The 23,768-nt window shown below is 34.5% G+C and overlaps 1 protein-coding gene across 1 annotated transcript in view; it reads left to right on the forward strand.

The window, feature by feature from the left end:
* The window catches only part of LOC129752815 (fer-1-like protein 6), a 58,930-nt gene that overhangs the window by 32,879 nt on the left and 2,283 nt on the right, over nucleotides 1-23,768 (forward strand). Inside the window, exons 13-18 of the mRNA XM_055748594.1 lie at nucleotides 3,546-3,748; nucleotides 3,813-4,034; nucleotides 4,097-4,705; nucleotides 4,850-4,970; nucleotides 5,082-5,381; nucleotides 5,473-5,573. Coding sequence (XP_055604569.1) covers nucleotides 3,546-3,748; nucleotides 3,813-4,034; nucleotides 4,097-4,705; nucleotides 4,850-4,970; nucleotides 5,082-5,381; nucleotides 5,473-5,573 — 1,556 coding nt within the window. The remainder of the gene's footprint in view (nucleotides 1-3,545; nucleotides 3,749-3,812; nucleotides 4,035-4,096; nucleotides 4,706-4,849; nucleotides 4,971-5,081; nucleotides 5,382-5,472; nucleotides 5,574-23,768) is intronic.

Raw genomic sequence — 23,768 nt, forward strand, 5'->3', positions numbered from 1 at the left:
GAAGTCGAGATGGAGAACACGTTAGGTGGTGCGATTATCTGCAGACCCGAGGAGAGGCGAGTTGTTCTCGTCTCGAATTGCGTCAAGAGGGATGAGCGTGAGAGGGTCTCGAGTCACGAGGAGAGGCGTAGGACCATGTACCTCAAATTGTGACAAGAAGCCGAATGTAGGCCTCAAGATGTGAGAAACAATGTCATCATCGATTTGTTATCATTAAATGATATCTTGAATACATAATATTAAGATAAAAATTAAATAAATGTTGTGGTATACAAATGTTGCATCCAACCCAGCTGTTGCATGAAGCCCCGTTTGACGGTTATATGGTCGGGATTCGACCATACCGAACTGAACGCCATAAACTTGATTTTGAGAACATCGAGTTCAAAGTTCAAAACGGCAGTGCGAATATTAAAAGCAAAAGGGTAGAACCGAGGACGACGCGTCCGCACCTGTTGGAATACAAAATCAAAGGGAACTTTATTACGTCAGAATATACAGTGGTATAATGTGTTAACTGTCAGAGTGGTATTACAAAACTAGGGGTGATCAGTTGGATGAATACTACACTTTAATACCCCCCCTTCAAGCTGATAACCCTAGCAGTCTTCTTAACTTCTCGATATGTGGTTTCCTTTAGGTATTTTCCGATGTAGACCATAAACGACTCTTTTACCTCTGTCGGGAACCGGTTTCAATCCCAGGGGCCAGCCTACGTCTGCTGGCAGTTCTGGTATGTTCGGTTCAGAGCGTTTGCATGTCCTCCCCAGCACGAATGCCCATTGCCCCTCCTGGAGGCAATGAAATGAAAGTCCATGTCCTGTTCTTGATTAGCGAGTCCATCTCATCGGCGAAAACTTTCGAGTTCAAATTCCCCATCCAATCATCTGAATTATAACGTCAGTATCGCTAAAAAAAAGTATTTGTGTTGTATGAACGACCCCTTTTGTCGACATTCAGTACTTTTAAGGTTGTAGTTTTAACACACTTCAACCATTTTTTCCCTTTATTTTTAAACATATTAAGATAGACTCATAGCTATATTTTTATAAAGTTTTTGTTAAAACTGTTCCACATATAACTGAGATATTTCGGAGATTTAGACGGAGTTTATGTTTCATCTGATCTACCTAACTTAGGATTTTTTGCTCAAAAAATCAATCCAGAATGTTGGTAGCTCCTAGACATAACTGCCAATCAGTTTTTTAGATCGAAAAACACTTGGATCAAGGATTTCTGAGGCTACCAAATTGATAGTTTTTCCAAAAATAGGTTTCTCTTGTTTTGAAGCTTCTCTTAGCTGTTGCTTTTGACAACTGCTTGTTTAATAGTTTTCATTAGCAGGGATTGTTAGATTAATATATTTTAAAATATTTATTATAAAAGCGGTTCCGTGGTCAAGGCCACGGAAAAGAAAGAAGTAAAGTAAAGTAAAGAAAGAGTAAATTTCGCTAAATTTGTTTATGTTGGCAACATTTTGAAAGGGCCCCGTTCATAGTCGTGTACTTACAATCGCATTTCACAATCCGCAATATACCTCCATTGAATGAGGACCTTCCTTTTCCAGGAGATTGCAACGTCGCACACAGGGGTAAATGGTTGAAACACACAATTTTGTGGACCATTATTTTGGATATTTTGTAGTATATCTCCTTTCTTAGTTGAAATATGTATTTAAAATGTTCCACAAAATTGTGTGTTTCAATCATTTGAACAACTTTCTCAAAAAATACCAAGTTTGTAAATCGTATACTAAAAAAGATATTAAATAATAACTCAAAATTACTTATTAAAATGCTCGTTATTTTTAAAATGCTCGTAACTTTTATGATTTTCATGTGATCTTGATGGTGTCTTCAACAAAGTTGCTTAAAATAATAAGATCTACAACTTTTGTGAAGACATCAAATCTCTAAACAAATCATTTCAAGAAATATTTTTTTTATTTCCCTTACAGGTAGAAAAATCACTTTTTTCTTTCAAGAGTTTGATAGATCATCAAAAAGTATAAAAATGTTGCGAAGACATCAAATGTCTATCGTTCACCGTTTGTCCGCTAATAATTTTGATCACTTATTAGATGCATTTACCCCTGTGTGCGTCGCGGCCCGAAGAAGCCGATCGTATATGCCTGCCTCGGAGCGGCAGCCTTCACCCTGGCGATGCTGTTGTCGCTGCGGTCCTGACCTTGTGTGAAATTGGTACCTTGATTGCTAGGTACGTCATAAACTCAATGCTACGCTCCAACGATTATTTGCAATCACGCGAGGACGCCACCCCTGGATTACCATTGCTCATTCAACGGCAGATGCTAACGCCGCCGTCGAAGCAGGGAACCCGACACGGCTGGAGCTGCCGAAGGGATGGGACCGGAACTGGTTACTGATGCGCCGCACTGACGCAGACGTTGAGAGATTTTGCTACCTTTCGTGCGCAGACCACACTGGAATTGAAGCCACAGTCGGAATAGAATTTCCCGACGCCGCTTGAGCCACCGTCGATAGGATCTGAAAACAATTTCCGACAAGTGGTGCGGAAACACGTGCTTTGAGAGAAGTGTTGGGGGACAAACTTTTTGCCCTCTTACTTCCGGCGAATGTGGACGAATAAGGTGTAATAATAAAAAGAAGGTCGTCTATGCGACCCTTTTGTTTTTATTTTTCCGTAGCTATGAGCTTCCCCGTGAATTCAGTGAGCTCTGTTCTTCGATGCTTCCGCGTGTTCAGATATGCACCTTACCGGAGCTTGTTGCTACTTGTTGCGTGCTGAGGAACTGCCCCGTTTTCAACGGTCTTTCCCGGTTTTCTCCGTATTTTTTTTTTCAACGCACTGACGCACTACCACTTGCTCTCGTGGCGAGCTATTCTCTTTACACCCGGAAATGCAAATGACATTTCTCGGATATTCCACCTCACGCTGAACGTGGGATACTCGTGTATTTTACACGCCGTGTATTTTTGTGTAAATTTGAACGACACGCTAAGAATTATCATTATGGGGATGGGTTTTTGGTTGCCAAGTTATATGTAGTATCATATCATTTAAGACTAGAAACATCTAATAAAAAAATCAATTGTTACACATTCTGTCCAAAAAAGAGCCGCCGCTGACCGAGGCCTAGAGGGTAGCCAGGTAGTCTTCTAATCCAGAGGTCAAGAGTGTGTTCGTTTTTTGGCATTGGTTTAATGCCGATTTTAGTATACCCCGTCTAAAGGCGGGGTTGAGGCACTAGAGGGATAAATCTGTTGAAACTCTCTACGAAAAACTGGAGTTTTACTGAATTCAACCCTTGATTTGTATGGTGGCCTCTCTTTAAGAGGTGGGAGGCCTTCAAACTTCGTAGGAACGATTTCCGGCCTCAAAAACTTCTCCACGCCCATTTTAACGACAAACTGTTCAGTAGTTTCTGCGTCCATTGAGGACATGCAGACATACCAAGTCGCCTTAAATATATTAGATCACAAGGGAACTTCCTGTAAATGCTATACATCATCTCCTTTTTCCGCAAACACAAAATTCAGTAACTGTAGGTATTTCGCTTCCAGATATTCGATTGCGAGCTTGAAGCAGTCCCAGAATTCGAGAAGTTTCACGATTGGAGCAAGCCAATTCCATTGTTTTCTGTGTTAGAAAATATATCCGGATATCCGTTACCATACACTAAACTTAAGTGCAAAATATTGATAAGAACAAACCAAAAAAGTAACTCGGTGTCGAAAATTGCGATGGACTCCCGTTCGAATATACTGTAAGTATTATTTTTTTGTAGATTTATCAGCCTTTTAACAAAGTTTACCTATTTCAACTTTCAGTTTAAGATCAATTCCAACGATTATGGCGGACACAAAACTGACAATTGTTGTATACATCGTCCAGGGACTCAATTTAAGATCCCGAGACATGTTTGGCCTTTCGGATCCATATGTTAAACTAGAATATGGTAAGAATAAGCTTTCTGATCGACCAAATTACGTCAAGAACCAAACGAATCCGGTGTTTGGTAAACGATTTGTTATGCAGGGACAATTGCCGAGGTAACTAGATAATGTTTCTTTGTATTTTCATCCTGAAATTTCTCATATATTCACGCTTTAAGGGATCAAATTCTTACTATAGCGGTAGTTGATCATGACATTTGTACTGCAGATGATCTTATTGGTGTCACAAAAATCGATATTGAGGATCGTACCCGCAGTTCTCATTTTCTGAATCTAGGGCTGCCCTTCGAGTACAGCTCATTGGGATACAACGCATGGCGTCATCCCAAAAAACCTAGCAAAATATTGGAAGAACTTTGTCAAAACTATGGGTTGACGCATCCTGTTTATGTCGGACAAAGCATACAGTTAGCAAATCTCACATTCAACGATGATACCTTGGTATCAACAGATGAGGACCTTCATGAACGGCTGGCTCTAGTTGGGTTGAAAAACTTCCACAAAATTCCTCTCGTGGGCAGCCATTTTGTTCCTGAACATGTAGAATCAAGGCCACTCTATCACGATGACCATCCTGGCATCGAACAGGGTAAACTTCAGATGTGGATTGAAATCTATCCATCGACGGTAGAGCCCGTGCTTATTGATATCACTCCCTTGCCTCCGAAGGCTTACGAGCTGAGACTTATAGTGTGGAATACGGCGGATGTGATTCTGGATGAGAGTAATATTTTCGGAACCAAAATGAGCGATATCTACATCAAATGGTAAGCAATAAAAATCCCGCTTTGTATTTCACAAGCCGAAAAGTAAAAAAATAAGAACTATCCTTTAGCTAGCCTTGTTCTTCTGCTTTTATATTGAATAGCAACATTATCAAAATATTCATTAATTATATGCTATATCAACAGTTGGCTCAATGAAGTGGACGAGGCCCAATTCACCGATATTCATTACCGATCCCTGGATGGGACAGCAAACTTCAACTGGCGGATGATATTCCCGCTCTATTACTCTCCTTCCGAAGCTATGGTAACATATACTCAACCATCGAAGAAAATTAAAAGTTTCCTAATTGTTTCGTTTATAAATATCCCATTTCTCCTGCCCCATGTGGCCGATGTTTGTTTCACCTCACCTCAGATGGTTGTAAAAAGGAAGAAAAGTTTCTACGAGCAACTCGACACCGAAGAAAAAATGCCCCCAATGTTGACGGTTCAAGCTTGGGATAATGATCTGCTAACCCGAGATGATTTTCTGGGAACGTTGAACCTCAATTTGGCGCAACTTCCGAAACCGGTTCCGAAAGCGATTAACTGTGTCCACCGCCCATTGACAACGCCCGGCAACACCAGGGAAGAATATCTGAACCTGTTTCGTGAAGGAAAAGTTCGCGGGTGGTATCCCCTCGTGGGAAAAGTGAACGATAAAATTGCCCAAACCGTGTGCGTCCTCCCGCATGTTTGCTGGACGTGTGATGAAAAACATAACACATTAAAGATTTCGTTTCTCTTTTCTTCTTCTTCGATTCCAGGGAAAAATCGAACTCGAGCTCCAATTGCTAACGGAAGAGGACGCTTTCGCTCGACCTGCCGGAAAAGGTCGTAAACCTCCTCAAAGGTTGCCGGTGCCAGAGTGAGTAGCTATGGTTTTTCGCTAAGCCGACATAAGTGAGCAGCATTTTAAATCTTATTCTTGATACCGTTTTAATTTCAACATAATGAGGAGCTTGTGGATTGCAGGCGGTACTAATTAAATACGCTACTATAAGGACAACAACTGTCGGCTTCAAATTAACACTAAACGTATAAGAAGGGGTGGAATGACATTTTAACTTCAAATGACTTTAACTCTTAACATGGCCGTAATTGTTAAATTCCTAATCAAATTTGGATGATTGAGTAGGGTTATTCAAAGGTAACAATCTTGACTCAGAACTGATATCATAACCTAGAAAATTAAACACAATTTTTAAAAAATTTCTCACTTATTGATAGATGATCAGTTCTGAATATTAGATGTTTAATGAGATTTATCTCTCCTCGGAGGTTCTGGTGCCATAAAAATTATATTTCTGTTTTAATATTTCGATTTCTGTATACAGTTTGGGATTCTTGATTTTATGTTCGAACCATCATTAGAAATAAGAAATGGAAAGCGGTTTTGATCCTGGTTATAATTCGAAACTTCCTTTTTGAAACTCATACACACATTTTCAAATTTTGGGTAATAATTTTCCGTTTCTATGAAAAAGCGAGATTAGAAACCATCTTGAATTTCGTTTTCACATTCAGTTTTGAAGTTCTTTAACTTTATTGTTATGCAGAATTCTAGCATCATAAAGCTTCAATAGGGCGATTCAGAATTGAAAACGCAGAATCAGATTCATCATTGGAAGTTAATATAATGTTATTTCCGAATGGTGAATCTGATTCAGATTCACAAGTCGGATTAACAATAAATAATTGAAATAACGAAATTGAAAGCAAAAATATTACAATTAACTTGATTCATGATTAAGGTTGCCAGAATCACTTTTTTTTCTTTGTTTTTTTTCATTTTGTAGCACTGATTGTAAAGTTGTTTCTCGTAGTAAATCATTTCTATGTGTGTTGTATTTTATACATTCTATTAGAATGTGTTTCACTGTTAACACCACATTGCAGGTACTGCACACTGGAGGTTCTTCCTTCTTCAACAGGTAATCGTGCGTAATTTTCGTGTGGCCAATTCTTAGCCTTGTTAGGATACGTTGGTCTTTTTTGTTTTCTACGTCTTTCCACTTGTCGGTATCTGATTTCACTTCTCTCAATTTGATTGTTGTGTTGATTCTCCATTTTGATGAATGTTGTCTCGAAATAATCGATTTCACCCATTTTAGGTTGTCTGCTTTCGGTGTTCCAGTTTCCAGCATTTCGGCTTCCCTCCCTGCGTTTGCCAGACGATCTGCTGCTTCATTCCCGGTTATGCCTACGTGGCTTGGGACCCAGATAAATGTAACTTTTTTTAAGTTTACATGTTTATAGATTTTTTGTATAATCGGATGCTTTACTCCGGATTCCAAAGCCATAAGAACACTAGCTGAGTCCGTGTAAATAGCGGTTGGTATGTTGATGTTATTCATAGCAAGAAGAACGGCTGTTGCTTCTGCGGAAAAAATTGAATAATTTTCTGGGAGTTGTCTCGAAACGTTTTCCATATCTGGGTGAAAAACTCCAATGCCTATTTTTCCTTCTGATAGGGAGCCATCAGTGAAACATTCTGCTTTATGTAGGTACTTGTTGTTTTTCAGTGAGGTGAACAAGGCAACTGCTTGTCTACTATTTCCACCGGATTTGAAATGACGTTTTATAGTCCAGTCGATATTTGGTGGCTTCTCGTACCAGTTCCTCGTTGTTTCTGATGACAACTTGAGTATTGGTGGTAGTCGATGGTAAGTAATTTCCTGCAGCATTCTATTCGCTCTGTTCAGAAGGAAATTTTCGCTTACTCTACTCCTTTCCGCAATCCAGGTTGCCTTTCTTGCCCATGTAATTGCTGCAAGGGAAGTGAACGGAAGTACTCCATTTTCTACACATAGTGCCTCAATGGGTGATGTGCAGAATGCTCCAGAAACAGTTCGGAGCATGTTGTTGTAGACTGTTTCTAGTTGAATAATTTCCTCCGGTTCGAATATTTCACATCCGTAAAATAATTTAGAAACCACTGTTGCGAACCCTATTTTTAATAGAGTTTCACGATTCCCCAGGCTGGCTAAAATTTTTAAGAATCTGATTCGGTGTGCGCATTCTTTTTTAGTATTTTTCAAGTGTGTGTTAGCATTTCCGTTCTGGTTCAGTGTAACTCCTAGAATTCTTGCAATTCTAGTGCGTTCTATCTCAACTCCATCAGCTGTCAGTTTTCTTTGGAGGAAAAATCGGTGTCTTTTCCCCTTTGTTCCACAGCATGTATGTAGTAATGAACTTTTTCGTGCGTTGATCGAAAATCCATTTTTTTTGGCCCATTTCAAAATGCAGTCAATGCCGTATTGTAGTTTCTTTCGGCATACCGCTATGAATTTTCCACCCACAACCAGGAGAATATCATCTGCATAAATGAGGACCGAAATATTTCTAGGGATGGTCTCGAATATTCCATTCATAACTAGTATGAATAGGGTCGGTGATAGTACTGATCAATGCGGAACTCCTGTTAGTTGAGGGCGTGCTGAGGAGACTGCTCCTCCGATCGCAAATCGTATTGAAATCAGAATCAGATTCCAAATTTAAATTTGGAGTTGATGTTCAGAATTCTGATTCAGAATTAATGTTCAATATTCCGATTCAGATTTAGTTCGTAAATGAGTTTTAATTCGTGATAAAAATATCAAGATAACTATTTCGCAAATCGAGACTTATAATATTGATTTTTGAAACAATTTTCAATTTTTTTTTGTATAAAAAATCAGTTCATTTACACATTTTTGCAAAAAAAATCGCTAATATGAAAAAATGCTGTTTGTTTTATATTTTTTGTTTATGAAAAAACTTTATTTTATTAAAAAAAAAACCTTCCGAAGATTTTGAATAAGGAATTAATTTTTAAAGAAAAATAGATGTTTATTAAGAAACATTGTATCTTCTCGAAAAATACCGGAAATTCCATATTTTCATGGTGGATTGTTTCACATTAAGTAGAAAGCAGTTTGTAAGGGGCTAAATTTCAAACAAAAATCTCAATATATGGATCAAGTTTGAAAATTCAAGATTTGAACCACAAAGTCTCAACCTCTATTTTCAAATTTTTAATTTTAAAAACTTGATTCATTGTGGAGAAATGATTCTAGCTTTGCAAGTTGAAATTTCAGAGGATAGATTAGATTAAATAGATGAAAAAAAACATGCAAACAAATTCGCCTTGTCTCCGGGTAAAACTTGAACCCACATCTTGCGTCTCTCCGGGGCCCATATATTAACACACTACAGGGGACAACCCGGCATGTGAAAGTAATACTGGTCGGGTGACGAAATCTATCGGAATGGAGGAAATTGTTCTAATGTATTTATATTGAATTGAACCTTCAAATTTGCTCTAGAGTTTGATATGTGTTCTTTTTGAGTAGTTCAAGACTATCCTAAAACAACTTAATCCATGCTCAAATCAAATGAGCTAAATCTATTAGACTTTAGACATGAGACAATTCAAAGATTTTCACAATCAATGAAAGTTAATTTCCTTTTTTGTTACACAACTTTTCGTTACACAAACTGTGCTTAGCATTTTTAATCTTTTCGGAGATTTTTTCAAATGGAAATATTCAATACTTTTCAATTTAAAAAAATCTTCAAAATTGAATAATCAAATAGTACTGAAAAAAAAAGTGTTTCTTTCATGTTGGAACAAAATATTATTGAACAAAAATCTGTCACCAATCAGTTAAATTATATCAATTTTGTTTGAAAAACACATTTCAACTGTTTGAAAATCGTTATTTTGAGTCTTACAAAAGTAATTACATATCAAAGTACAAAAATAATTTTTGAAATTTTCAATTTCTTTCAATACGGTTTTGAAATTTTCTATCAAACAATGTTAATTTGCTGCAGGAAAATATTTGTGATTAATTCAGACTCAAAGACTTGATGGAATTGCGAAATCTGTGAAAATTTCAGCAATTTTTCTAACTTTTTTTTTTTTGCAAATGTTTTTAGTAGGATCGGGTCGTTCCAGGAAAGGCGCCGTAGAGCGTATCTTAAGAAACAGCGTTAAACTTGTACAAGACGGTGACATTGTGTACTTTGAGCTGGAGCCCACAGCTGGACGGCGTGTTCCATGATGCTACGTACGTGTTGCGACGCAGAAATCCGAGAGCAGCGAATCCTAGACTGAATCCACATGGCAACCTTTCTCCATGCTTTTATTCAGTTAACTTACGTAGTACATCAAATTAATAACTGTTGACCTTTTCTTGTCGAATTCATGTTGATATTTATTCCAATCAAAGGTTTGTCAGCGGCATACATTCGCTCGTGCATCAGAATTTCAAAGATCTTTGACATTGAATTGTGTGAGCATTTCCGGATTTGTGTATCGGAGAAATAGCCGCAACTTTCTATGCATTAGGAAACGATCTTTCGGTTACCGATCGATTAAGGATACTGCAGATCAGAGCGGATAAAGATGCAGCACAATGTTTCAGAAGAGCGGGAACTTTTCGTAAATATCCTGTTCGGTGAAGCACGGTGAAGGCAAATTTACAACGTGCAAGGTAGTTGCAGTCTGCATCAATGCTAACAGAACAATACACATTTTGGAAAAAGTCCGCGAACAAATTGACCGATTCGGCTTGATTGGAGGCAGTGACACTTACAGCTTACATCTACGAGTACGGTGGCGTTTTGTTTTCTATCTTTAAAATGCTCCCAAAATGATGATGGATCTCGTTTTATTGCTTACTGTCGCTACGAACGATATTGAATGACCGGTAATTTAAAATCACAGCTATTCCGCATTTCAAAAGTGCGAAATTTGTATGGCTCGGTTCACTCTGGCTCAACGAAAAAAAAAACATTTTTCAAGCATCAGCCATATAGTTTTCTGCTTAATGTGTAATCAGAAATCGATCAGTACAACTTCGACGGCTTTATAAGAGTCTAAATAGGATGGTAAAATGATTAAATGATATGTATATCTGATGAAATGGTATCAGTTGGTAAGGCTGTAAACTTCGAACTCGAATTTCTCGAAATCAAGTTTATGGCGTTCAGTTCGGTCTGGTCGAATCCCGACCATACAGTTTCCAACTTCAGCTTTCTCAGGCAATAAGTGAATACTTAATAACTGGCTCACAGCCTTTTTCCCGAAGTACCGTCAACTGGGGCAACATGCAACAATTTTCAAATTCAATGGCTTCTAAAAAACTTATGTTCACAGTTAATCGTATCCTTTATGCATCAAAAGTTTTAAGGATGCTGGGGCATCAATTTGGCGTAGTTAAAAAATTTTTTGGTATCTTCAGTTATTTTTAATTTTCTAAAAACATGCGATTTTCACACTTCTTAGAAAATGGGGTAACTTGCAACAAACTTTGTTTTTAATGAAAAATTTTATGAACACGTATGAAAATTCATAGTTATTAATATATTTGCGATGCCTTAAAGACCATTACGCATGACAACACCAATTGCAGTAGTTTTTGGGTCTGTAAAAACAAATTTTCACATTTTTTTCTGAAAATAAGGATGCTGCATACATTTAAGGGTTAAAGAATACTACACAGCAAAAAATTTCTTAAAGTATACGGAATCTAAATCACGAGTGATCTATTTTTTCTCAAGTATAATCAAAAAAAGATGTAATTTTCCACTCTTTTTGATGTAATTTTAGTCTGTTCTCAAAAAGCAAATAGAAATAAATTGTTCTGCTATAATTTTACATTTCGTGATGTAAAAATAAAGCAGCCAGTGAAATTTATATCGCAAGCAGTGTAAAATTATATCTGTTGATTTAAAATTGAATGAAATTGTTTGTTTGTTTTTTTTTTGTATACCATTTGCCAGTCGAGTCATTTTCGGAAACCGAACGTCTTCGTTTCAATACGCAGCTCAATCATCTTTATACATTGCTAAAGTGGTAAATTTCTAAAGTAAAATACAAACGAATGATGTTACAAAAATTAATTATTTATTTCTCGATTACAGCGACGGCAGATGTTGCAGTGGCAGGAATCCGGAATATGATTGCTAGGCGAAGAATTCGCGTGAACAATCTGGGGCATTTGTGAGCAAAAATCCCTCCTGACCCGGCAGTGACCTGTATGGATCCGGACCATGACTGTCCGGAACGAAATTTCCTTTGGTTCCCCAGTGAGCGGTTGAAATATCAGCAGAATATGAATATCTTCGTATTCTACAGTGCCCCAGCCTGACGGTGCTCGTGGTGGTGGGTGTACTTTGTTTTTCTTTACTATTTATGTTTTTTTTTAAATAAATGTTTAATAATAGTAAACTGTAGTGTAGTTTTCTTCTCAAAAGATTCATAATATTTCAATATTTCATAAAAATTTCAAATATCCCGAGGAATATCTAAAATTTTACATCGCTGTGTATTTTTACCCGACAATAAGCTGTTCTCTTTTCGTGCATCGTTTATGGTCTAAATTTACACGCCTCAATGTAATGATGATGTAAATTTAGATTGAAAACGATGTTCCGTTTTCGTGCATCGTTTTCAATCTAAAATTACACGAATTTTTTCTTGCTGTGTACGAAAAAATCTACACGCTGAAATCATAAAAATAAATGTTTGGATGAATGAAATTTAAATGTTTACAAACGCGTGATGCAAAACATTCATATTCCAGCACATGGAAACGAAATTTTCAAGGTATTTCTTTGATTTGCATTTTGTTGCATTTAACCCCAGACACCTACCTGAATTTTAAAAATATTCATTTAAAAAAATTGGGTGATTGTTCGAAAAATATTTTTACACCAACAATGTTGGTATAACATGAGGAAACCTGTAAAAAGTTTGTAGGTAATTTTATCAAGCCGATCCGTCATACTGGGTAAAGTTTTTTTCGGCATCAAAAAATGTTAAAATTTGTACATTTATTGCTCGATTTTTCAAATTTTACATAAAAATAAAAAACTTAAGACAACTAGCTTAAGATGCGAGAAATTATGTCACCATCATTTTGTTATCATTAAAAGATAACTTTATTACAATACATTAAATTAAAAATTGACTCAATGTAGTGTTATATAAATGTTACATCGAACCCCGCTGTTGCATGATGCCCCGTTTGACGGTATGTTTTTTTTTCAAGTTCTTCGACTTTGAATAACTTTAAAATAAAAAGCTGAATATTGTCTGTGATACATATTTGAGTCACGTTACAAGCTTCCCAAAACTGAAATGTTGTAAAAATAATTTTATAAACAAGAGAGTTTTAGCGTAAAAAGTGTCAGAAGTCATTTGACCCTCGGCCGTATAAATAGGTATAAACAAAGTACAGGTATGTTTAGTGTTAATAATTTTCATTCAAACTAGGCCGGAACAAATTTCAAATCCTTCTTTTGTCACTCAAATTGGAACGTCTCGAGAGGAGGGGGTGATAATAAAAAATAATGCAGAAAACTGATAAATTGGAATAAATTTCACGAAATCTTATATACAACAAAATTGCATACATTTGTTTCGGCCTTATTGAAAAAAAAAACGGTAAAAGACTTGGACTTGGTCAACTTGAACCGGTACTTTATCGAAGGGGGTCGCAATACAACGATATTTATTCATCACTATTTAGCCTATCTATAAATGATTGCTCTAACGAGCAATCGATAAATTTTAATAACATTATAGGTAAGAGCATGCGCGGTCCTATGGGGGGGGGGTGATCGGGGGGATTCCCCCCCCCCCCCCAAGCGCCAAAAAACCGTTACAAAAATCCGTAAATGCTCGAATTTCTATAAAAACTTTGAACTTCCCCTAGTAGATGTGCTTTTGAATTTTCAAAAATTTTCCACTCCGTGGGGGTGTTTGATCAACGAAAAAGTTTGTTTATCACTTCAAGGCTCAAGATTGAAGAAAAGTCGGCCTATCAAACTCAGACAGCTGTAACTTGCAATTCCCTGGACCGAATTATAACAACCAACTTCTGTTGAATTACTTAGAGTGTTGACTTTAAATTTGCTAACCATTTATCTAGTTAACATTTGAGCTCGGTAATGAAATGTAGAGACATTTTTTTTAATTGTCACTAATATCCCTCATATGCCTAAATTAACATGAGCAAATTGTGATAAATTTTGTATTTGTTTCAAAATCTGAGCTTCTTAATTCTTCATTATGTTTTGAATTTTAATGGAACGACAAATTTGAAAAAGTCAAATAGGAGAGTGAGTATTGTTATAACACTGAAATACTTGAATATTTTTTCTTCTGATGTCATACATTGATTGCCTTTACCATGCAGTTTCTTTTTTATTCGGTCAGATAGAAGAAAACAATAAAATACTCAAAATATATAGGGGAGAGTGGGGATACTTGATCCCCTTTTCTTATTTTCACCATATCTTTTTGGAAAAAATTAGCAACTCGTCGTCTTTGACATTTTCTGACAGCTTGTAACTTCAAGTTTCTATGCTCCAAAAATTAGATCGATACTTGAACCCGTTGATGAACTAGAAGCATTTTCGTGGGAGTAAAAAAATTGCGAATTTTCTGAAGTTAGGGGAGACTTGATCCCCTATTGAAGGAGACTTGATCTTTTATTCAGGAAGCCCTAATCCTTGTATAAAAATCAAACAAAACCCCAAGATAGAATGTTAATTGACTATTTTGGTCATGTTTGTTCTCATTTCACTATTTATAGCAGACATAAGAAGAGAATTCTATAACTTTGTCTCAACGCTAATAACATTGCATACTTAAAGGCGCTATTTTCTATAACTAAGAGAAAATTAATTATTTTTGCTCTTTTCTTCAGACAATTGTTTGATAAATATTAGTTTTTGGATAAATATTAGTTATTTCGTAATCAACAATCATAACGATCAATTCAGAAGAAGAATATGCCGTTTGGAAGGGGGATCAATTGTACCCAACTATAGGGGATCAATTGTACCCATAATCAACATTTTAGAAAACTTTTTCTGAAAAAAGTTCAGAGTTTTCCATTGCTTTGAAAATATGGCATTATGAAGTTCATTTCACGCTCGAACGATTGATACATTGGAACAAATATTTTTTTCATTATTTTCCCGTGTAAGGAACATTTTAAAGTGATGAAAAAAGATCTTCAAGTTACATTTTGTGAAATTTTTCAAACAAAGTTCAATTACTCAAACAATTATTATGTTAAAATTTTTTAAACTACAAGCATTGTTATTTTGCTCTTTTTGGCACATTTTTCTAGAACATTTGATTTTTGTAAGACATTCCAGTTTCGAGATATAGCTAAGGAATCAAGTATCCCCAGGGATCAAGTATCCTCATTCTCCCCTACATATGTACGGAATCATTAGATTGGCAATTTCCTTTAATTTTCAGAAATTACTAACATGTTTAATGGATTTACAGATCTTCGTCATCGAAGAAGTGAAAAAAATACCTTTTGGATTTAAAGTGTTAAATTGCCTTATTAGTAAGAAATTCAAATTGTAGTCACATTCTCCATTGGAGTGATCAGTTTTTCAGTAGACGCTTAACCCTTCGTTTTATAAAGTAACAAATTTGCAATAGTTAATGAATGAAAAAAGTGAAAAATCGTATTTTATTTTAATTTATTTTTTTCTTGATGTACACATCACTTCCAACAGTTAAAAATGATTTTTAAAAGAAAATAAAAAATCATTAAATGAAGGGTTAAGAAACGTGTGACTTCAATTGACAGTCTTTGGTATCTTCTAATCTTTCTGTTTGACACCAATATTTCACAAAATAAATTCAATCGTAATAAACAACGACAACGGAAATTTCCTCATCATAATTTTTAATTGTAGTTCAAAATATCTTAAAAACCGAAGGAATCGGGACCAAATATTATAATTAAACTAACTTCAAGAATAAAATGATTAGACGGATCTGAAATTCAAATATAAATTAGCATTTCCAGTTCTGTATTTTATCATTTGGTTACAGTTGGTTAATTGACAATTTTAAATCTTTACAAAATGATGTCTATATTATTCCAAAATCCAATGCAGTACTATTCTCACTTGCGTTTACAAGGAGTCCATAATTAGATTACAAAATAACAATTGAGTTTTTGAATCACAGATTCACTTGCACGAATTCATCTCTCCCTCGATTTTACATCATTCAAATATGAATTATGAAACTTAAAACTAACCTATATTAAGAAATTCAAAAAAAAATAGAACCAATTTTATTTAACTTGGTTTGAAATCTATCACATCAAGCATTCATATAATGGATGAAAAGTTTCAAGTACATACTACCAATCAGAAATTGAAAATGAAATTTTTAAATTTTTGTAGTTACAGTTTAAGTTTTAAAAACCTTTTAAAGATTTCTTAATTCAAGTTAATGCGTTAATAAAACACAAGAGATTCCAGAGCAACAATAAACCTAAAGAGAAATTGTGGGCAGTGTTTGTTATTTTTTGCGTTCCCTATGAGTTTTTAGAGCTAAAAAGGAATAAAAACTATTTATAAAAGCTTTTTCAATATGAAGCGTTTTGTGTTTTAAGAAAGAGATTTAAATTCATCTTCAAAACTCGAAATCTGCATTCACAATTATAACACAAGGAAACAAAATTCATATTTTCCGAAGTGCAAATAATTTGAAAACTGACTTTGACCGGATGCAAATTTGTATTTTTCTATCTGCTCTGTTTTTCGGCATAACTTTTGGAAATACAAAGTTAAAATTTATTTAAAATAATTGTGTACATTATCAAAGAGATTAAGAAAAAAGGTTCCAACTTCATGATCAATTTTTCTGAAGACTGTAGGTAATTTACGGTGACTTCTGGACGACAAAGTTATAGAATTAAAAAATTGTTCAATCTATTTTTTTTTTTCAAATCGTTGTTTTTTAGGAACAATATCAGTATCGTTTTTTTCGGGAATTTGCCACTTAGTGGCGTTCTCCCCTAAAATCTGCATCGATCAATGAATAAAAGATAATTTATAGATTCAAAATAATTATTTGTTGTTCATGTAAGTCAGTTGCTTCATCAGTTATCATTGATCGATTAAACTCTAAACTTATTAGTTTTCTGACAAAAAATCGAGTTAAGGACCCAAAAATTTTCCAGAATCAGTTTGCCTATGTTTTATTTTTTGCCCTGTAGATTAAAATTTTCCCGTTATCAATCGATTATTTTTTCGGCAACAAGGCAATGCATCAAGGAAAGAGCTTTTAGTGACTTTTGACTTATACTACTGGATTTCAAGATATACACCAATTATATCGCCGAAACTGCTTTCAGCTTATCCACATAATAATTTTGAAATTTTAAGTTAAAATCCAGTTTAAAGTTTGATACTCTACGTCTGAAAGTTTGGTTATTTCAATTGAAATTGATAAACACTCTTCACTAAATTAACCCTTCATGGCTTCTTTCTATGTTTTTTTTATTATTATAAATCAATATCATTTCAAGAGTTTGGAATTATGAATAATTACCTACATACATAAAGAAAAAAAAAACGTTTTTTTCATTTTCTTTATAATTTATTTGTTGCTTTTTCATTTGTTTCAATACAATTCAAATTAAAAATTTTGTATTATAACCTGAAATTTAAGAGCAAATCCATTAAAGTTAAATTCCAGAAGCTTCATACTTCAGTATCTGATGTAGATAATCTTATATCAAACTATATTTATATTTTGAGTGTTGATTTTTAATATTGAGAATTTGAAAAATCAAAACCAGAATTTTGAACAAGCATTGTGTTTCCAAATTGAAAATAATATTTCGAAATTTCCAAATCATTATTCAGTAAATTTCTCCAATGAAAAATTTAATCTCCATTAATCAGTTTTAAATGCTTTGCAACAATAAACTAAAACTTATCTCAAAACTATACTTTTTGTTTGGTTTAGCACTAATATTCAGAAGCTCAACAACGTGTGTATGTTTTTCATTTGTAAAATGACATTTATAACAAGAAATTCTTTAAAGATCTTTGAATTTGACAATTTCAAACTACCAGATATACAAATTATAACAATTTTCTTTTTTATTAACTTTTTTGCAGTGAATATTATAGATTTGCTGGTTGCTCTATAAATATTGTTAAAAGATTTCATTGTTCTTCTCTTATTTCATATTTTTCGAAATACATCTGATTTTGTTCAATTAAATGGAAGTGGGGGAGGAGGAGCAGTGTGCAGCTTACATTGCACTCATTCGAAAGTGGCAGACCTTCAAACAAGCCCCCTTCCCGCCACCCCTCCCTCTCTTTTCGCTTTTTCAAAATGATTTTTTTTCATCAGATATTACGGTCCTTCATATTGACTGATTTTTGAAAATTTGGAATATCCCCCCCCCCCTCCCCCCCCCCCCCAGAAGCCAACTCTAGGACCGCCCCTGGGACAGAGATAGAGATATGTTGATTGTAGATGATAGTGAGTGATGTCATTTACGTCTGAAAATAAATAATAACTTTAATATCACAAAACTTTAATACCAATATCTTCTTTAATAATATTATGTACACTGGTGATCCGAGAGTAAAAATTAAATGTACTAAAATAAAAGTGAATAGCAACCTACACTGATGGTTGATCGACATGCGTGCTCAACGCGTTTATTAAAAATAACTCAAAAAAGGTCATGATATTTACAACATTTTTATGTGAATAGGTTTTTTGAAATTTTCCTAATAGAGGGCTTGAAATTTCCTATTATCTACTCTTCTCGCATAACAAAAAAGAAGAAAAAGACTCCATTCTACATTTTTCGTTGGAAAAATATTTAGAAAAAAAAAGAAAATGCTCATTTCTCATTCACTAGATCTCAATACACTTTCAATGAATGATATTAAGGCACTAATTCTCTTTTGTGTACTTTAAGGAAAATCTAATGCTTTCGTAAGGTGGGTGTGTCTAATTTAGCTATATTTTCAGGGATTTTTAGATTTGATAAGAGTAAGCCAAATCTTCAATTGTAAGACTTAACATTTTTTGGTAACTAATTTCCAAATTCTTTTATGCACTCGTTTGAAGTTTGAAATAATCATTTTAAGCTTTAATTTTCGATAACTGTTTTTTTAAGTGTGTCGATGTTCCTAATTTGGACATATAAAGGAAAAGTGCATCAGCGTACCCAAAACTACATTATTTGTTCCTGATTCTGTATATGGTTATGTTTCTTATAAGTTTAATGAGAAAATTCTTGAAACATACTTTTATCATTACTTTCAAAATGTTTTGTTGGAATAAATATGACCAGAGAAAACATTCCTTTTAAAATATTTCATCAAATTCGTTTATGTCAATTTTGAAGAAAGTAGTGCATGTTAAGCTAATAAAAAATAAAACTTTTCATTTTTCAATTTGGACTTTTAAAACTTGTTTTTTTTTTCAACATTGAATAAGTAGAAAATTAAAAGTAATGAATACAAATAAGTTTATAGCGTATTTTAATAAGATTTATTTTAGTTTTCAATTCCGCGTGGAGGTTTCTCAAATTGGTTTTCGATTTGAGGACGAATTGAGAACCTTTGGACTATCATCGCCCATTACATGTGACCAGGGTTGGTCGGCTCTTCTCAAAAAACAAAGAGCCGGGAGCAACCAACACTGTTTTCAGTTCGGCTTCCGAGTGTAATCCTCTTTCGCTGATCGTGCTCCACTCGTTACCCGAGTTTACACGAGCTGTAAGTGACTCGGACGGCAAGTGTGAGAGCATTTGCATCCGAGTGGGAGAAAGAGAATTCTAAACAAAGAGCGCCCTGTGTTTCAGTCATACACCTCAGAGTAAAGAAGGAAAAAATTATTTAGACTCCCACCACACAACGTAGAAAAAATATAAGCAATTTCTACTCCGCTACCATGCCTACTGCTGTTAGCAGTTTTGAATTTTTTTTTTGCAAAAGGTAGCGTTCGAAGAAGAGGTGACAGGTTGTTTCATCAAAAAGGACACCGCGAAGAACAAAAACCAGGATTTTTCAGGACCCCAGTAGATTGGTGGAAATGAAATGCAGCTCTTCTTAGATTGCATAAATTAAGGCGAAATAGCGGTGCAGTAGACGCCTTCATTTATGCAGCAGAAGAGATATGAAGTTAGGTGGCTTTTTGTTTATACCGAAAAACACCGTTCTAATATCATCTGAACCGAAGATTACCATTGGTTTAAGAGGTTAAACTGTTTTTATTGCAAAATCAATTGCAATAAAGATAAGGACGGCTTCTAGAAAATCAGGACACCGCTGGGAGCTTTGATTCGTAAAGTAGCATCTTTTCTCGTGAACGTACCAAGAATAAACTGAGTTAGCTCTCGAATTCTCCTCAGCACATTGCGCAACAGATTTTTCCGGAGAAGGGAATTCTCTTCATCAGCGGATATGAATGCTCTCGCTCACTCTTATGTGTTGACAATCTCACTCCCAATTTCAGTGCGATTTATCTCTCCCCGCACCGATTGGGGGAGCAGACGAAAAAAATGGCACTCTCTTTCACTGGACAAGCCGATCTGAGGAGTTTTGCCACCCATGCATGTGACAAATTTCGATTATCCTGGTTTGTAGCAGACTCCTAGAAGTTTTCCTGTTGCTCTTCAATCATTATTGCAATATGTGTACAAAATTTCTAAATACACAGGGACAGACAACTGTGTTCTATACATTGGAACATGCTTTCCTTTTGTTCGTTCGCACTGCAAGTTTCGCGGTGCGAACCACGCAAGATCAACTATTGTGTTGTGTTAGACTCAACCCTGTCCGATTCTAACATTTCAAAATAGTTGATCCGTGATTGAACAAAAGTTAAGTATGTGGTGAAAATGCTTCTTAAAAATTTCTACCCGCTCATTTTCAACACCTATAATTTTCTTCTAATCTTCTTCTATCCATCTATAATTTTCAATTCTTGACATGTTCTCACTATGAGAACAGAACATTCACCGATAAGGCCGTAAAAATTAATTCCAAAACATAAATCACGGTGATTAATCTTAATAAATGAAATTTCCTGTCGAAATTCCTTTCTCGAAAAAACGATTTTATTGTAAAAGTTGTCTCAATTGTCGAACCTCAAATTGTGCAGTTTTAATGCGCTCATTGATGTTGTTAGAAAAAAAACTTTCTTTAGCAATATTTCAGGGAAATTTGATTGAAATCGCCTGAAACTGATATTATTTATACGACAAGGCCGTTCATCCATTTAAAAACTTTAGAAAATCAGTTTTGAGAACTTCTGATCTCTTTTGGGATGTTAATTAGAGCCTAGATTCAAAGTATAAATGATAAAAATCTCAAATTTATTCCGTGTTTCCTGTTTTTGGAAAGTGAAATTTTACAAACATGAATGGGCCTTCAAAAATATTCTCTGTTCAATTAAATTGGAAACCCAATTTTTCGTTTTGTGCTTCAGTACGTATAATTTTTAAATTTCAAATTACTTTGATCATTTAAAAAAGGTAAAAAAATTACGTCAAGGATTGTCTAAACAATTTTTTTTTGAAAATTTTTAGTTTGTATATTCATAAATCTCTTACATACCTGATGTTCAAAGCGTACCACCCTCAAAATGCATAGATTAGATTTGTTTTTTGGAACGGCTGCAGGCGCATTTAACGCAAAAGGCACATCCAGGATAACTTTCTCCTACTGTAGTAATTTAAACATCATGATATGTTATTTTAAAATCAATTCGTTGTTATTTCAAATGGTTCAATGGTTCAAATCAGTTCTTTTGAACTTTTGAACAACGATTTCCTTAGAACTTTTGTAAAATGCCCATGCCCATCAAGTCACGAATATGAATAAGTATTTCTTTTGGAATGGACATATATATGACTTTTATTAAAAGCTTCCTTAAATTCAATTGTAGCTGTGAAGCTTCATGTCTATTTCCAGAACTTCTTGGGGTTTTTTATAAAACTATTCTTTCGGAAAAATATTTTTGACATATAGATAAAGCTTTGAAATGCACTAAAGTTTTAAAAACACTATCGTGTTTTAAGTTATAACCATTTTTTTACAGTTCCTTGAAAATAAAGTTAAGATAAAATTAGTTTTAACAACTTTACGTCAATCATATTCATTTAAAAAACACGCTATAACTTCAATATGCTTTGGAAAACTTTGACTGTGCCCAACATTAGGAACACACTGAAAAAAGTGTTCCTAATAGTGAACATAGCAATTTTTTAGTTTTTACTTGAAAAAAACCAGAGTTATAACAGTCTAATTACAAAAATCATTGTGATTGACAATCCGACGAAAATTTTCAATAAAAATCGATTAAAAAATCTAGCTTATATCTTCCATTTATAAAACAGTGTTTTTTAAGAAACATGCTAAGAATTCCGTTCAATTTGGACATACTTTGAAACAAACCGGTTTTTACTTAAAATCTTAGGAGTAAAAAAACTGGATTGTATGTATGATTAAAGTTCAGATGATCCATTACATTGTCAATTTTTTTGTATTTGTGATAAGTCGAAAATAACGTCACAAACTGTCAAAATCAAACGGTATGTTAACATCAAGCACACATGCCAAATTAGGAACACTTATCCATGTTTTTTTTAAATTGTGTATGTTTTAATATTTCATTCTTCGAAGCTGTTCAAGACACATTGCTGACCAAATACGAGAAATCTTGTTTTTTCGCTTGCCGCTAGTGTGCTACTTTAAGAGGCATAACTCAAATGTACCGAATTGATAAATTCTTATTTAATTTTTGGCATTTCGGCGAGTTGTGAAAATTCAAGGTAGAATATTTAGAAAGAACATGAAAGTATTATAGGTGGAAAGATCAAAGCTAGAGCGCTTTGGGTAGAAGAAATTGAATAGTTGGTGAAAATGTGAGCAGGGCTTTTGTTTTGTGAACAGCTTTTGAACTACTTGCGTGATTCTTTGCCGCGCGCCGTTTCAATGTTGATAGGAAGCGATGAAGAAACCCATCGCATTCCTACCCACATTGAAACCACTTCCCGGCAATGCTATACAAACCATATGGAGCACATCTCTCAGATTTCCCCTCAGATTTCCCCTTTTTTGACAGATTTGAGCTTTTTTCTTCAGATTTGAGCTTCCATCTCCTATGCTCTCAAGGCAAAAAAAGCTTAAATCTGAGGAAAAAAAGCTTAAAAATGAGATTCACGAGCACATATTCAAAAGATGTTGGTCACACGATACATAGACAAATCGTGTAACGTTGCAGGGATCTGATTGAAACACGGACGGGTCGAACACATGAGATTGTGTCCGACCGGGCAAAAAATCACCCAAGCAGCGCTCACATGTGTTGTTCTATTGCTAAGCCAATTCTATCGATGCGTGCTACTTTTTTAGGTACCGTCAACTGGGGCAACACGCAACAATTTTCAACTTCAATGGCTTCTAAAAAACTTATGCTCATAGTTAATCCTACCCCTTATGCATCAAAAGTTTTAAGGATGATGGGACATCAAATTGGCGTAGTTAAAAAAATTATTGGTTTCTTCAGTTATTTTTAATTTTCTAAAAACATGCGATTTTCACCCTCCTTAGAAAATGGGGTAACTTGCAATAAACTTTGTTTTTAATGAAAAATCTTATGAACACGTATGAAAATTTAAAGTTTTTAATATATTTCCGATGCCTTAAAGACCATTACGCATGGAAACACCAATTGCAGTAATTTTTTGGTCTGTGAAACCTAATTTTCACATTTTTTCTGAAAATAAGAGTGCTGCATACATTTAGGGGTTTAATGATAATATGAAAAATTCTAAAAGCTGAAATAATAAAAATTAATGTTTGGATGAATGAAATTTCAATGTTTACAAACGCGTGATGCAAAACATTCATATTCCAGCACATGGAAATGAGATTTACAAGGTGTTTCTTTGATTTGCATTTTGTTGCATTTTACCCCATACACCTAACTAAAATATAAAAATATTTATTTAAAAAAAATTTGTGATTGTTCGAAAAATATTTTTACACCAACAGTGTTGGTATAGCATGTGGAAACCAGTAAAAAGTTTGTAGATAATATTATCAAGCCAATCCGTCATACTGGGTAAAGTTTTTTTCAGCATCGAAAAGTGTTAAAATTTGTACATTTAATGCTTGATTTTTCAAATTTTATATAAAAATAAAAAAAAACTTTAAAAAACTAGCTTAAGATGCGAGAAACTATGTCATTATCATTTTGTTATCA

Source organism: Uranotaenia lowii, chromosome 3 (assembly GCF_029784155.1).
Source record: "Uranotaenia lowii strain MFRU-FL chromosome 3, ASM2978415v1, whole genome shotgun sequence".
Classification (NCBI taxonomy): domain Eukaryota; kingdom Metazoa; phylum Arthropoda; class Insecta; order Diptera; family Culicidae; genus Uranotaenia; species Uranotaenia lowii.